Below are 16,530 nucleotides of genomic sequence, written 5' to 3'. Positions count from 1 at the left end.
AAAGGCTGGTTTAAGACTGATTTAAGTCGTGTTGTAAATAAAAGCAGCGACACGTGAGAAAAGGATGATTTTCCATATTAAAAGGAGTTTTTGTCCTAAGCAACACCTGAAATTAATATTTTAGGCTTCTATTTCTCACAGGTGAACAACAGGATAAACTGTGATCACCTCAGGTACACCTCGTGTGCTTTATTCAGTGTTAAATGCTAATAATGTGAGTTTGAATGCCATTTTACATGATATCTATTGCCATACTAATGAAAGCAGCAGCAGACTTTCTGGTCTCGATTTTCTGATGAAATCGAACTTTAGATCTGGGACTCAGTGCAAGCCAACACATACCAGTGATTCAGCATGTATATTTAATAATGTTAAATAGGTTTAATATGTATTAATTAGATTGTAAACATTACCGATTTGTTGGAGTGCAGTGAGTGCACTATTCTGTGCTTCTGAAAGGCTGTATTTAAATTTCTGTCGTGTTTTGTCTGGTCCAAACAGTCAAATTGATTATCACTGCAAATCTTGTCATGTAGCATGTTGTTAGGACACAGGGTTGCAATGTAACCTGCTCACCTAATGTTTACGCTTGTAATATTTATATTATTTGCTAGTTAATAACCACCTCATGTGGAACTCTGAATCTGTGTCTCTTTCGGAGTCTGCTACTATGCATCAGAGGTTGCATTTCGGTCGCGGATGCACACTTTGAGAGCCTTTCTAAATGAATGAATGACTGACACATGCTGTGTTCCTCCAAGGCAACTTGGGGTGTTGAAATATAAATAGTTAAACTGGTGTTGGGCGGGTTAAAGGGACAAAAAAAGACAGACTTTTCGCAAACATATTATGGTGTTTTTATGCTTTAGAAGAGCCAAACACTTACATACAGCACTTTTAATAACTAATTTCTAATAACTGATTCCTTTTAAGATACTAGTATTCAGCTTAAAGTGACATTTAAAGGCTTAACTAGGTTAATTAGGGTAATTAGGCAAGTTTGCATAACAGTGGATTGTTCTGTAGCAAATAGGAAAACACATATTTCTAATAAAATTGATCTTAAAATTGTTTAAAAATATAGAATAACTGTGTTACTTCCAGCCAAACTAAAAGAAATAAGACTTATAGTAAATTATTTTAGGAAGTACTGTGAAAATATCCTTGGTCTGTTAAACAAAAGTTGGGAAATATTTAAAATATATAATAAAAAATTCACAGGGGCACTAATAATTTTGACTTCAGCGATATACTGATTGGTCAGAGAGTGTTTGTATAATATGGATATCACAATTGTAATTAATAATTAATAATATTAATAATGACATCTGTTATGTGCTGCAGATGTGGTGTTCAAGTTAGATGATGGCACCATCATGGCCCATAAACCGCTTCTCATCTCAAGCTGTGATTGGATGGCAGCCATGTTTGGTGGACCGTTCGTGGAGAGCTGTACAAAAGAGGTACTGTATTCAACTTTCACACAACTTTAAAACTGACAATTCTGATCTACATTGTAAAGCACACCTCATTTAATATGCATTCTTATGGAATATAGTCTTTGATAGTAATTCAATTTTTTTTCTTTATATCTGAGACCTCTTTAGATTTAAATCCTATTCATACAGTACCTGTAAACCAAATTGTTTTTTAACCCCATTAAACCTTCTGTTTCATATTTGATACAAACAAATATTGTTGCACCCAAATTACTTGTTCTCTTGTCTAATTGACAATATTTCATTAAAAAGAGAAGTTCTTGGAGTATAACTGTATATCATTTAGTATAAAAATCCACCTTCAGCTCATATTTTACATCTTATTTGCTGTGAAATCATTAAAATAATAAATAATATGACAAAAAAAACAAACATTATAATAAAATTGTACATTATTTAGTATACAAAACCACCTTCAGCTCATATTTCACGTATTTTTTGCTGTAAAATCATAAAAATAATAAATATTTTTACAAAAAACAAACATTATAATAAAACTACATAATTTAGTATACAAAACCACCATTAGCTCATACTTTTTACATCTTTTTGCTGTGAAATCATTAAAATAATAAATAATATGACAAAAAAACAAACATCATAATAAAAATGTACATTATTTAGTATACAAAACCACCATTAGCTAATTTTTTTACATCTTTTTTGCTGTGAAATCATTAAAATAATAATTATTTTGACAAAAAACAAACATTTTAATATAACTGTACATTATTTAGTATACAAAACTACCCTTAGCTCATATTTTTTTACATCTTTTTTGCTGTGAAATCATAAAAATAATAAATAATATGACAAAAAACAAACATTATAATATAACTGTACATTGTTTAGTATACAAATCCACCTTCAGCTCATATTTCACGTATTTTTTGCTGTGAAATCATTAAAATAAGAAATATTTTGACAAAAAAACAAACATTATAATAAAACTTTACATAATTTAGTATACAAACCACAGTTAGCTCATACTTTTTTACATCTTTTTCTGCTGTGAAATCATTAAAATAATAAATAATATGACAAAAAACAAACATTATAATAAACTGTACATAATTTAGTATACAAAACCACCCTTAGCTTATATTTATTACATATTTTCTGCTGTGAAATCATAAAAATAATAAATATTATGACTAAAAACAAACATTTTAATAAAACTGTACATTATTTAGTATACAAAACCACCCTTAGCTCATATTTTTTACATATTTTTTGCTGTGAAATCATAAAAATAATAAATATTATGACTAAAAACAAACATTCTAATAAAACTGTACATTATTTAGTATACAAAACCACCCTTAGCTTATATTTTTTTTACATATTTTCTGCTGTGAAATCATAAAAATAATAAATATCATGACTAAAAACAAACAATATAATAAAACTGTACATTATTTAGCATACAAAACCGCCCTTAGCTCATTTTTTACATCATTTTTGCTGTGAAATCATTAAAATAATAAATAATATGACAAAAAACAAACATTATAATAAAACTGTACATAATTTAGTATACAAAACCACCCTTAACTCATATTTTTTTTACATCTTTTTTGCTGTTAAATTATAAAAATAATAAATATTATGACAAAGCATACATAATAGAATTGTGCATAATTTGGTACAAAAAATCAACCTTTCAGCTCATATTTCACACCTTTTTTGCTGTGTAATCATAAAAATAATAAATATTTTGACAAAAAGTAAATGTAAAATACAAAAAACAAAACAAACAAACAAAAATTAAATAAATAAATATAAAGAAGGTTGTGGATTTCTTAGCTTTATCTTTGTGGTCAAGGATTCTCATTCAGGTTTAGGTTGGGACTCTGTGCTGGTAGCTTCAAAGGATCTGCTTTAACCAGTTTTTCCTGCATGAAAAGTGCTCGATTGGTTGATAAATGTAGGGAAAGGATCCCATGTTGCTGATGGAGCAGTTTTTCATTCACTCTGCCATGCTTCTGAATAAGAGACTCAAGTCCTGCTGTAGACCCATATAGAAATCTGATATATGGAAATATATGCAGACAATCAAAAAATACTATGCTTAAGGGGGCTAATAATATTGACCTTAAAACTGCTTTTATTCTAGCCGAAGTAAAATAAATAAGACTTTCTCCAGAAGAAAAAATATGTCAAACATAATTTGGGAAATATTTGAAAAAGAATCACAACTGATTTCTATATGGGGAAAACACTGCCTCCTCCACCTTCCGCTCACTTTTGTACACACATTGGGTTTAGACTTGATGATTCCCATGAAATCAGTCTTGCATGTTGCTTTAAGAGATGACAGATTTGATCCCCCTTCATGTTTTGTCAGGTGCTGTTTCCTAACACTACGCGGAGCTGCATGCGTGCTGTGCTGGAGTATCTCTATACGGGACGCTTCTGCTCTCGGCCGGATCTGGATGCCATGGAACTCATTGTACTCGCAAACCGTCTCTGTCTGCCTCACCTGGTCGCGCTGACAGGTACGCAAATAAACCTGCACACACACCATTTTTTGCTGAGGTGATAATTCACAGTCTGAGTCTGATTACCAAAATGCGCTCATACACTGTAAAAAATGCTGCGTTCCACACTATTGATTTGTGTTGAGACAGCATGAAGGAATTAAGTCAATGTAATTGTTTTAACAAATTTAAGTAGATTGAACATAAAACAATTAAGTTGTCCCTCAAAAAACCTCAATAATTGTGTTGTTTCATCTCATTTAAATAAGCAAACATCATTTTTTTTGAGTTTATGTTATGAACAATATATTTTTTGAGGGACAACTTAATGGTTTTATGTTCAATCCACTTAAAGGGCACCTATGGTAAAAAATCTACTTTTCAAGCTGTTTGGACAGACATATGTGCATGTATGGTGTATAGACCGTCATATTGGGGTGATATAAACACACCCAGTGCTTTTTTTTTTCAATTTAACAGCATAAAAAACGGTGGACCAATTGGAGCGGTTTTTAGATCGACCGCAACTTTACGTAGGAGAGTGGTCCTCCCGCCCACCAACATTGATTGACAGGCGCATCATCATATCCTCAGTTTGTTGATTCACGTCCGCCATTTTCAGCGTGAGTCGAAGCGATATCACTAAAGGAACACGCTAGCTCTATTTTTAGATGCAAGGCTCATTGGGCTCAACACAAGAGCAATATTCTCCACATTATCGGAATCATTGGTTGTATCTTTAGGTAGGTTTGCAAACATGTGTACTTCTCATTGAGTCTACCTTATACTTCAGCCGTTTGCATTTCTCGTGATCACAGAAGCTCCCTGTGATCTTAACTAGCATGCGTTTTAGAATTCTAAACATCGGTTTCTATCAGGGTACACTCAAGTCGACGGCTGGGCGCCGCGGACCGCTGCAGAAACCTATGTTTAGAATTCAAAAATGCGTGGCGCGACGATTCGGACACTTCATGTCTCTGCCGCGCCACAGAGAGTGTCTGGTGTGCCATGTCGCGGCTTTGAGCGGCGCATCCGGTGCCTCAGTCAAAGTTAATTCAGTGTGCGTGGTTATTAGTTTCTGTGTACAAGCTCGGCACTTGAAACTAGCACACAGTTGGCTGTAAAACTGTACAAAGACACAAATGACTTTGTACTCTCTGCTTGGTCTGTGTCAGAGTCGTACATGTACGACTGATTGCTGAACCTTTCACTCCTGTTCCTTCTCTGTCTGCCTGTCAGACTCTGTTGCAAACGCAGAGCGGGTGAGCTAATGGCCCCGCCCCTTGTTACGTTGGCGGGAAGCTGAAACTAATCTACATGTGAAGCAACACACCCCTAAACCAGCGAGCTGTGGACACGCCCCCAACATGACACTTTTTAACACATTATAAAAAAATCTGAATTGTGTTTTAAACTGAACCTAAACTGGCACACTCAGAAGAACCATAATATTAATATTAAATCATAAAAAAGGGGTAAACTATGTGCCCTTTTAAATTTGCAAAAACTATTAAGTTAACTTATTTCCTTCATGTTTTCCTAACACAAATTGATTATGTGGAACAGTATTTTTTGCAGTGTAATGTTATAAACTGACAATTTTCCATTTTTTCCAAGCGATCTTCAAAGCAATGTTTTGAATAATTTCCCAGTGACTGCTTTATAATCAGGGTTCATACGGGTGCTGGAAATCCTGGAAAATGCTTGATTTTTAATCTAGTGTTTTCAAGGTTAGAAAAGTGCCTGGATTTTGGATAAATGCTCAAACCTGCTTGAATTTAAATAGCAGGGCTCGAAATTGCGATTGTTTTGGTTGCATTTGCACACAAAATTGTATCCATGCGGCCTCAAAATATATTTGGGAGCATATGTGCGAGTGCATAAATTGTTGCCGTGCAACCAGTTTTCATTTCAAAATGTTCACCGCATGTGCGTATTTATGGAGCTAACAATATGCCAAAACAATCTGAATTTGAATTGTGTTCATTTGAATTATTAACAATTGTAAGTTAATAAAACTGATTTTAAGCTATTAAAATGTTTTGAATTTCTTAACTTGATTATTAAACATCTGAAATTTAAGACAACTGAATTTTTTTAAGTCAGGTTTTTATAGACGTATTTTCAATCTTCCGAGTTTTTTGGGGTTCTGAATTCATAGACTGCAGATATTGGGTATGTAAAAATACAGTTTTAAGTTTTCATGATGAAGAACTTTAGTGGTCATCAACAGGGAAGTGTAGATGATCACCGAAAGGCAAACTCATAATATTGGCCAATCACAGAGCTGCATGCTGGCATTTGTTTGGCTCAGGAGGAGACCATTCGTCTGCAAACTGACTATCGGGGGTCAGCTATTTCAGTAGTTTGTGTAATAAACATACATGCTTCAGTGAATCAGATTCATATATTTAATTCAATTACATCTCATTGGTTAATCAAACTTTTGATGGATAAAGAGCGGATCCTGACCTCTGTAACCTTATCTTTTAGTTAAGAAATTTTAATTCAAAACATTTTAATAGCATATAATAATCAGTTTTATTAACTTACAATTGTCAATAATTCAAATAAACACAGTTTAAATTCAGATTGTTTTAGCCTATTATTAGCTTCATACGTATTTAGGAGACATTCATCCAGAATGCTTCTTTGCACTTGAAACGCCAAACCATTGACTGTAAAAAAATAGCAATGCACATGAACATCATGAACGACTGGTTATGAAAGTTTGGTACTACACGCAAGCAAAATCTGACTGGAAGCTCGTTTCTTGAGATATCAACTTTAGGTAGAAAGAGACCAAACCTAAAAACATACTTCATCCAATAACTGAACTTTTTTTATTTATTTTATTTTATTTTATTTTATTTTATTTTATTTTATTTTATTTTATTTTATTTTATTTTATTTTATTTATTTATTTTTTTGATAATTTTTGGGTGAACTATCCTAATAAATCTATGCTCTAAAGCAGTGGTTCTCAAACTTGGCACCAGCCAAAATTTAGTTTATAAACAGATTTATTGCATTTGAAATCAACACTAATCAAAACTAACAAGCAAAAATATATATATATATATATGCATGCGTGAGGAAAATATGTCTCAATGAAATCCCGTTATCACAAGAAAATAAATTTTTATAGCAGAATTGAGTGACCAAAAGATACACAGACGGACCGCTCACCGGCCCTGCACGCACTGCTTGACATGAATTCATTAATGAATCTGTTAACGATAACTGTGCTGTGTTCTCACGGGTGGTGTCTGATATTGCACGGATGCTTTTGACATATACCTTATTATGTGCATACATAATTTTAATAGCAATACCGGTCTTTTCATGAGCTGCAATATTAGTTTAATCTTAGTCGGTGCAAGCCCTTTTGCGATGGTGTACGTGGTGTTAAATTTTACATACAGCTGCCACTTGTACGGCTGACAGCGTCTGCCGATTAAATGAAGGATTAAACAGAACCTCTTGTGCTTAAAATGTGTAGATGTGGCAAACTGTTACCTGAAAATTCCGTCCCACAGACTTTACAGTGAATTCTTTAGTTATTTTCGTAGCGGACATAGCCAATGGAGGTCTTTTATCCACTCTTCGAAAAGTGTAGATGGTGGATTAACATTCACCACGTAATCAGTAATCAGATGTGCAATTATTTGTAGCTTTAGGTGTTTCTAAGACAAAATCTGTCAGTGTTGTTTTCATTCTCTCATCTTCAGAGCTTTACATTTTCGCGGTTGTAGCTCCTGTTATCTGAAGACAGGAGGCGTTGACTGAGTGATTGACAGCTGATTTTAACCAATCATTCGTATTCAGTTCTTAGAGCAGTGGGCCAATAAGAAGGGCGCAAAGGCGGGGCAAGTATTGCGGGCTTTATTTACTGCAGCAAGTTGACATGACAAGTTTTAAACTGTTCCTGAGCGCTGCGTTTCAAGTACAAAGATGCATTCTGCCTGAATGTGTCCTAAATACTTTATGAATCAGTAATATATTTTTAAAAATCTGAAAATATTAGCTTTCACTTGTAATACTGAAAAATATTTATTATAATCACTGAAAATTACACAATTTTTAAATCACTCTCGCGACCCCTTGAAATTATTCTGCGACCCCTGTAGGGGTCGCGACCCCCAGTTTGAGAACCACTGCTCTAAAGTATTCAACAATTTAAGTTAAAATGTCGTAATCTGTTTTTTAAAATAGGACAATGGTTTTAAATGTGAAAAAGTACATACAACATATATAAACGTAATTAACCGTGGTTGTTAGGTGCTGGAAAAGCATAAAAATGCATCTTGGAAGTGCTTGAAAAGTGCTGGAATTTGAAGTTCGAAAAGGTGTAAGAACCCTGTATAATAAAATGTACAAATTGGAATAAAGGATAAACATTTGAATTAATGAACCGCAGATAAAAAAACATCTATTATTAATGCAAATAAAATACTAAGCTAAAAATAAGGTGTGCTAAATTCTGTTTTGTGTGTCTGTCGTAGAGCTGTACACTGTGACGGTTCTGACTGAAGCTGCTATGATGGGAGCTGATATAGATGGAGATGTTCTGCTCTATCTGGACATGGCCCAGGTAAGCGTACTGTACCCCTGACCAAGAGAATGAAAACATTGCCAAGTGAAACACAATCACTTTAACACCCCAAGAGATAGCTGTTTGGAAAGCCTGATACTAGCTTGTCACTTTATCTGGTGGTAGCTGATGTGAGGTAAATATATAGCTAAACAACCCATCAAAGACAATACAAAGTACGTTCCTAATAATAACCATCATATTATTTAAAAAAAGGGCTTATTTAATTTCTGTTTAACAAATAAACAAAAATGAATATTTTATACTGATACAATATCAATTAGCATCAGGTATCCCAGGAAGATTGTACAAGGAGAAATTAAGAATCAATAGAGATTGAGGTAAATCTGGTTTTATATTCACACATTCAAACTTTCTCCTTAATAAAATAATTTCAGAAAAATATTACCTGACAAAAGTCTTGTCGTTAATCCCACTTGTAAGAGCAACAAATAATAACTTGACTACTAGTTGATCATTTGGAAAAGTGGCAGAAATTAGATATTTTTGGATGAACCATCTATTAAACTGCATCCCAGTCATCACAAATACAGCAGAAGACCTACTGGAACCCGCATGGACCCAAGATTCTCACAGAATTCAGTCAAGTTTGGTGAAGGAAAAGTCATGGTTTGGGGTTACATTCAGTATGGGGGCGTGCGAGAGTTCTGCAGAGTGAATGGCAACATCAACAGCCTGAGGTATCAAGACATTTGTGCTGCCCATTACATTACAAACCACAGGAGAGGGCGAATTCTCCAGCAGGATAGCGCTCCTTCTCATACTTCAGCCTCCACATCAAAGCTCCTGAAAGCAAAGAAGGTCAAGGTGCTCCAGGATTGGCCAGCCCAGTCACCAGACATGAACATTATTAAGCATGTCTGGGGTAAGATGAAGGAGGAGGCATTGAAGATGAATCCAAAGAATCTTGATGAACTCTGGGAGTCCTGCAAGAACGCTTTCTTTGCCATTCCAGATGACTTTATTAATAAGTGATTTGAGTCATTGCAGAGATGCAGAGATCCTCCAAGCTCATGATGGAGTCAGACACAATAATTATTCTTTTTTCACTGCACCATGACTTTATATTCTATATTGCACATTATTTCTGTTTAGTGACAAGACTTTTGCCTAAGCAAAGTCAGACCTTACTGTCCTAATTAAATCATTAAAAATCAAGGCATGATCATATTTTATTTTGGCCAAATAAGCATAATCTAGAGGCTTTTGCCTTTCATGTAAGCCACTTCTGATACCAAATGATCAACTAGAAATCAACTAGTTAAAATGAACACACGTGCGAACTTTACCTCATTCCGACAGAGCAATATTTTTAGCATCAGAAAATGTATGACAATATTTTTTTCATCTGTGTGATTGTTCCCATTAGTTCCACTGTGCTCTTCAGCTGACCGACTGGTGTCTTCACCACGTCTGCACCAACTACAACAGAGTCTGTCGCAAATTCCCTCGTGACATGAAGGCCAAATCTACAGGTAATTTAACAGATCATTTAACTGCCCCGTTTATAGTTATAATGGAGACATGGCAACTTTAGGTTGTTTCCACACTTGACGTTTGTTTATCTAGGCTCTTTTAGTCCAGACAAAATATCCCATCTTGAGATATTGTCTCATTTTGGTTCATTTAGATGTCTTTTTCTATGTAGTTTTAATATTTAAACTGAACGACATGGAAGTGGAGGGAAACCTGCAGAACATCTGCACAGAGTTTGTTTTGATCAAACCTTTTAAATTTGATTGCTGTCCTTTCACTCCGTAGAAATTGCAGTAAGAGCTGAGCGATGTGAAATGGTGCATAAATGTGCATTAAACACTTATACTCAGCAGTTTACATGTGTTTGTTGCCTCATTACAAACTGCACATGTGTGTCATTACAAAAATGTGTCAAATTGCAAAAACAGCAAAAGATACATTTGACCTTATGAGACCTTATGCCTCTTCGTTGTGGCATTAAATACATTTTGAATCCGTATATCCTGCATTTTGCATTCTGATGTGGTTATGCTGCTTTACTCTTCCTTGCGTTCTGTATCATTATCAAAATAAGATTTCCACATACATAGTAAGTATAATACAAGCTTAAATAAACTTATAGAGGGAAAATATATATTGTTAACTTACGTAAAATGATTTTTATGGTAATATCATTTCGAAAAATTGTGGCCAATTTATTCTGCCTGGAACCTGCATATTAATGATCCTGTGTGGAATCTTCGCAGTTTGTGTTTATTTCTGATTGGTAGAGCTGTGAACCTACACTGGTCTCACGGTTCGGTTCGGTTACGATTATCATGCCATCGATTCGGTTCAATTCGATATCTCTGTGCATTGACGGTGCTTTCCATACACAGTTTTATATTTTCTTCACAGCAGCAATTCTTGTATTAAAATGTATACATATATTTATATTTAGATACTATTTGTAATACAATTTTGCCATTTAATACAATCAGTCAGATATATAAACTTTACCTTTAAACAACACAAGCATTTATAACAAATAATATAAACAAATATAAAGTTTCCTTCATTTAATTAAGTTCACTCAACTACAATTCACATGGTAAGTCAAAGGAAAATGATTTGACATAATTGGCTCAAACTGAATTTTGCTGATGGCCTCTGTTAGTCTAAAATAAGTTAAAAATAACAAACTTAAAATATGTAGAAATAACTCAATTTGAATAAGTTAAAGTAACTTAATTACATTCCATGGGAAAAGTTCCTTCATTTAATTAAGTTCACTCAACTACTTCAATTCACATGGTGAGTCAATTGAAAATGATTTGACATAATTGGTTCAAACTGAATTTTGCTGATGGCCTCTGTTAGTCTAAAACAGGCTTGGGCAAACTCGATCCTCGAGGGCCGGTGTCCCTGCAGAGTTTTGCTCCAACACTAATCAAACACACCTGAACACCTTAATTAGTGTCTTCAAGATAACTAGAAAGCTACAAGCAGGTGTGTTTGATTAGGGTTGGTGCAAAACTATGCAGGGACACCGGCCCTCCAGGATCGAGTTTGCCCATCCCTGGTCTAAAATAAGTTAAAATAACAAACCTAAAATATGTAGAAATAACTCAATTTGAATAAGTTAAAGTAACTTAATTGCATTTCATGGGAAAGTTTCCTTCATTTAATTAAGTTCACTCAACTACTTTAATTCACATGGTAAGTCAATTGAAAATGATTTGACATAATTGGCTCAAACTGAATTTTGCTGATGGCCTCTGTTAGTCTAAAATAAGTTAAAAATAACAAACTTAAAATATGTAGAAATAACTCAATTTGAATAAGTTAAAGTAACTTAATTGCATTTCATGGGAGAGGTTCCTTCATTTAATTAAGTTCACTCAACTACTTCAATTCACACGGTAAGTCAACTGAAAATGATTTGACACAATTGGCTCAAACTGAATTTTGCTCGTGGCTTCTATTAGCCAAAAATAAGTTGAAATAACAAACTTAAAATATGTTGACATAACTCAATTTGAATAAGTTAAAGTAACTTAATAACATTCCATGGGAAAGGTTCCTTCATTTAATTAAGTTCACTCAACTTCTTCAATTCACATGGTAAGTCAAATGAAAATGATTTGACATAATTGGCTTAAACTGAATTTTGCTGATGGCCTCTGTAAAATAAGTTGAAATAACAAAACTACTTTTTTTATTCAACTACTTTTACATTCAATTTGTTGGGACAACATGAAGAAAAGAGATGGGTTGTAGCTGGAAGGGCATCCGCTGCATAAAACATATGCTGGATATGTTGGCGGTTCATTCCGCCCCAGATTAATAAAGGGACTAAGCCGAAAAGAAGATGAATGAATGAATGAATGAATAAATGAATGAATGAATGAATGAATGAACATGAAGAAAAATCATATTTTTTTTTACAAATTTAAGTGGATTGAACATAAAACAATTATGTTGTTTCCTCAAAAAACTCAAGAATTTTGTTTCAGCTCGATTTAAATGAATAGTAACCAAATAGCAAGCATATATTATTTGAGTGTGTAAAGAGTTTTAGCTGCATTAAATGGTTATATCAGCATTTAAAATACTTCTGCATTAAAAGCGCACATCCATCACCAATTCGGTTGGCCTCGTTCTGTTTTGCAGACAACCAGGAGCATTTCGAGAAACATCGCTGGCCTCCGGTGTGGTATCTGAAGGAAGAAGACCACTACCAGCGAGCTCGCAAGGAGCGCGAGAAAGAAGATTACCTATACCAAAAGCGGCAGTGCAAACGCAAGTGGCTCTTCTGGAATCTACCTTCCTCACCATCCTCTCCGTCTTCACCTGGATCCTCTGCAGTCATCTGATCGGCTCTCAGGGTGCAAAATCCAGCCCCTAAATGCAGGATATTACACACGATGAGGAACCACAGCCTTTTTCAGCTATACAAGATTACCTTTTCACATTTCTGTTAAGCAAAAATACCCAAGCCCTGCTTTTAGCTGCTGAAGAACACGCAAAAATCAAACAAGACGGAGAACACAAGTAATCAAAGCACATTTTTTTGAGTTCTCTGCTTCTGCACTGGTCTGATTTCTCAGCAAATCGGCTTTAGCAGATCATATCCTGCAGCGGTAGAGCTTCTACTGTTAGCGTCCCAAAAGCTGCATCTGTATAGAAACGTACTCCTAATTTAAAGTGCTTTTTAGCTCTAAAGGAAGTGAACACCGAAACATTATAGAGCAACCAGCAAACGTGACAAACCTGAATTTCTCAGTGTTTTGGCAGTCTACAATCAAACCACTTCGACAGACCCACGTTCTCAAAGATTCAGTTCGACAACTAAAGGTATTATCGTGACATTTTAAAGGCTGTAAGAAAGGATCCATGGCAAAATGTTGATCAGCACAGAAAATAATATTATTGTAGGCATGTAGAGTGGAAATATACAGGGTTGAGCAATACATATTTAAATGCACACACAGTAGATGAAGTCTAGCCACAGAAAGATCTTTGCTTATGTGTTATGAAGTACATCCAATTGAAGCTTATTAGAGCTTATTAAGCTTATTAAAAAATAATCAATGGTAGCAAAGGACTTAGTTCTGTATGTCAGTTGCTGATTGGATGGAGGCTGATTTGAATGTACAGCTAAAGTTGACTAAATAATTGGTCCAGCTTACGGAACCGCAGAAACGTCTGGCATTTGCCCAAAGAATCAAGTTATGTCAATTTGATAAAGAGTTGCAAAGTTAAAAATAAATAATACTAATAATATTAATAATAATAATAATATTAATAATAATAATAATAATAATAATAATAATAATAATGTACACAATTTTGCAACCCAGGCTCATTCTGAAAACGTACTATATACATTTCTGGAGAGCACCAAATACGTCCCAGGAGGTACATTTTTTTGCAGTTTTTGCAGAGGTCACTGTGTACGCTTTTTGAGATCTGAAATTTCTCTCACGAGTACTATTTGCGCCTGCTCTTCTCGCGTAAATCCACCAGAGGCCGCTGTCGACTGACTGACTGACTGACTGACTGATCGACTGACCCACCCTCCTCCTTCCCTAAACCCAACCGATAGTGTTTTCAAAAGTAATCCAGAAAAAGAAAAGCCCCCACGACCACCTGATTTTTTAATATTTATTTTTTTATCACGTTTTCAGATTTTACCACATTCACATCCTGTTATTAACTTGTTTATTTTATTTTGTGGCTTTTGTTTTTGTCTTACCTGCTTTCTGGAACCGTTCTTCACCGAACTCGAACCTCATTGTCGCAGTCAACTTCGCTCTGTGTCTCAGGGCCACAGCCGTACACGGCGAGCCACTGGACAAACGGGTAACAGCAGAAAAGCCGTCCATACGGAGGTAATCTGGTAATCGCGTAAGTAGCTCTGTAGCTCTACATAATTAGCGATCTTCAGAAATGTATATAGGGCTATATTTTCAGAATGAGCATATGTCGCATTTTTGATGTATTTTGACCTGCAGAAAGTAAGTTGATTGTGACCTGAAACTAATCTATCCAGAAAAGTATTTTCTCAAAAATACACATTTTTAATGAATAATCTTAATTTTTTTTAAAAAGCCTAAAATATGAGAGTAAGTATGATTTTTGTTTAAAGCTAAAATTTTGTATAATTTTTTTTTCCGAAAGAAAAGCTGTTAATTGACGAGAAATGTAGTAAATGAACCAAATTAGCATAAAATTAACCAAAGGTATATTGGTTATATTATATATATATTGGTATATTATATAACTTTAATGCAGTTAATTTTAACGTTATTCTTAAAGGTGCTGTATGTAAGTTTGACTCTAAAGCCTAAAAATGCCATAATATGTTTGCAGATATTTAAGAACATGCTAAACGAACATTCGTGTTTATATGAAAAACAATGCTAAAGCCAGATATTCTGCTTTGAAAATGTGCGTTACGTGCCGGAATGGCTGTTTTTATTTTGGTCCCTCTAACCCACCCAACGCCTGTTTAGCCAATTATATTTCAGCACACCGGGTCGCCTTGCTGGAAAACGGTGTATTTGATTCATTCGGTCATGAAGGCTCTCGAAGTATGCGTCCACGACTGAAATGCGACCTCCGGTGGACAGTAGCAGACTCTGAAATGAGACGCAGATATAGAGTTCAACATTAGGTTATTAATTACTTAGCAAATAATATAAATATTACGAATGTAAACTTTAGATAATCAGGTTACATTGTAACCCCACGTCCTAATAACATGCTACATGATGAGATTTGCAGTGATAATCAATTTGACTTTTTGCACCAGACGAAACATGGCAGAAATTTAAATACAGCCATTCAGAAGCACAGAATAGTGCACTCACTGCACTCCAACAAATCGGTAATGTTTACAATCTAATTAATACATATTAAACCTATTTACATTATTAAATATACATGCTGAACCACTGATATGTGTTGGTTTCCACTGAGTCACAGATCTAAAGTTCGATTTCAAACTGTTTATTTTATTTTCAAGATCTGAGCTGAACTATCTGCTGCTGCTTTCAGTAGTATGGCAATAAATATCAAGTAAAATGCCATTCAAACTCACATTATTAGCCTTTAACACTGAATAAAGCACATGAGGTGTACCTGAAGTGATCGTTCATCCTGTTGTTCAACTGTGAGAAATGGTTGTTTCTAAAATAGAATTTCAAGTGTTGGTTAGGACAAAAACGTGCCGTTGCTTTTAGTTAGAAAATGGTTCAAATCAGCCTTTAGGCTCGATATTCAGGTACACTCACCTCAATCTGGCAACCGTGTGTTTTGATCCAGGAGTGCAATACCTAGTTCAACCACTGGGTGTCAAACTTACATACTGCACCTTTAAAATGATAGAACAATTATATACAAAATTTCTACTTTTGATTGAATGATTTCTGAAGAATTGGGTGATGACTGTAATGATGCTGAAAATAGCATTTTAAAATGTGTTCGTAAATAAAACGGTTATTTTAAACATTAATAGTGTTTTGTAATGTAACTATTTGATTATATAAATGCAGTTGGGTATGCTTAGGGAAAATATTACAAACATATTTTCTGTGATAATCAACATTTTGACTGTCAGTAGTGTGTTTAACATGTATTGAGCCCAAATTGCTACTTTATGTGTTATTAGACTCTTTATTTGATCTTTAAGAAGGCCTAATGTTATTTCGAAACAAATCCTTTGAGATTTGCTTTCCCTGCCCACTGTGCTTTTACTTCAGCTTTTTTTTCTTCTGTATTTCTTCCTAGTAACCTCATATGTTTCTTCCCAGTAACATCATATGTTATCAGCTGACAAGAACAGAAATCAAAACCGACATCAAATGATTATGGTTTTTACGCAGAATCGGCATTCGCTGACGTCATGTCACATATTTGTGCTAGATTACACAACTGAAGTTCAGGTTTACAATCAAGCTGCATTTCGTCTCAATAA

General features: G+C 34.5%; 1 protein-coding gene across 1 annotated transcript in view; it reads left to right on the top strand.

The window, feature by feature from the left end:
* rhobtb2a (Rho related BTB domain containing 2a) overlaps positions 1-12,925 on the top strand; it is a 33,420-nt gene extending 20,495 nt beyond the window's left edge. Inside the window, exons 6-10 of the mRNA XM_056464356.1 lie at positions 1,345-1,463; positions 3,847-3,997; positions 8,485-8,573; positions 9,964-10,069; positions 12,723-12,925. Of these exons, the coding sequence (XP_056320331.1) occupies positions 1,345-1,463; positions 3,847-3,997; positions 8,485-8,573; positions 9,964-10,069; positions 12,723-12,925 (668 nt within the window). The remainder of the gene's footprint in view (positions 1-1,344; positions 1,464-3,846; positions 3,998-8,484; positions 8,574-9,963; positions 10,070-12,722) is intronic.
* The last annotated feature ends 3,605 nt before the right edge of the window (positions 12,926-16,530 follow it).

The sequence above is a fragment of the Danio aesculapii genome, chromosome 8 (genome assembly GCF_903798145.1).
Source record: "Danio aesculapii chromosome 8, fDanAes4.1, whole genome shotgun sequence".
Classification (NCBI taxonomy): Eukaryota; Metazoa; Chordata; class Actinopteri; order Cypriniformes; family Danionidae; genus Danio; species Danio aesculapii.
The sequence above is the reverse complement of the archived record's forward strand: the minus strand, read 5'-3'. Positions and strand labels throughout refer to the sequence as shown.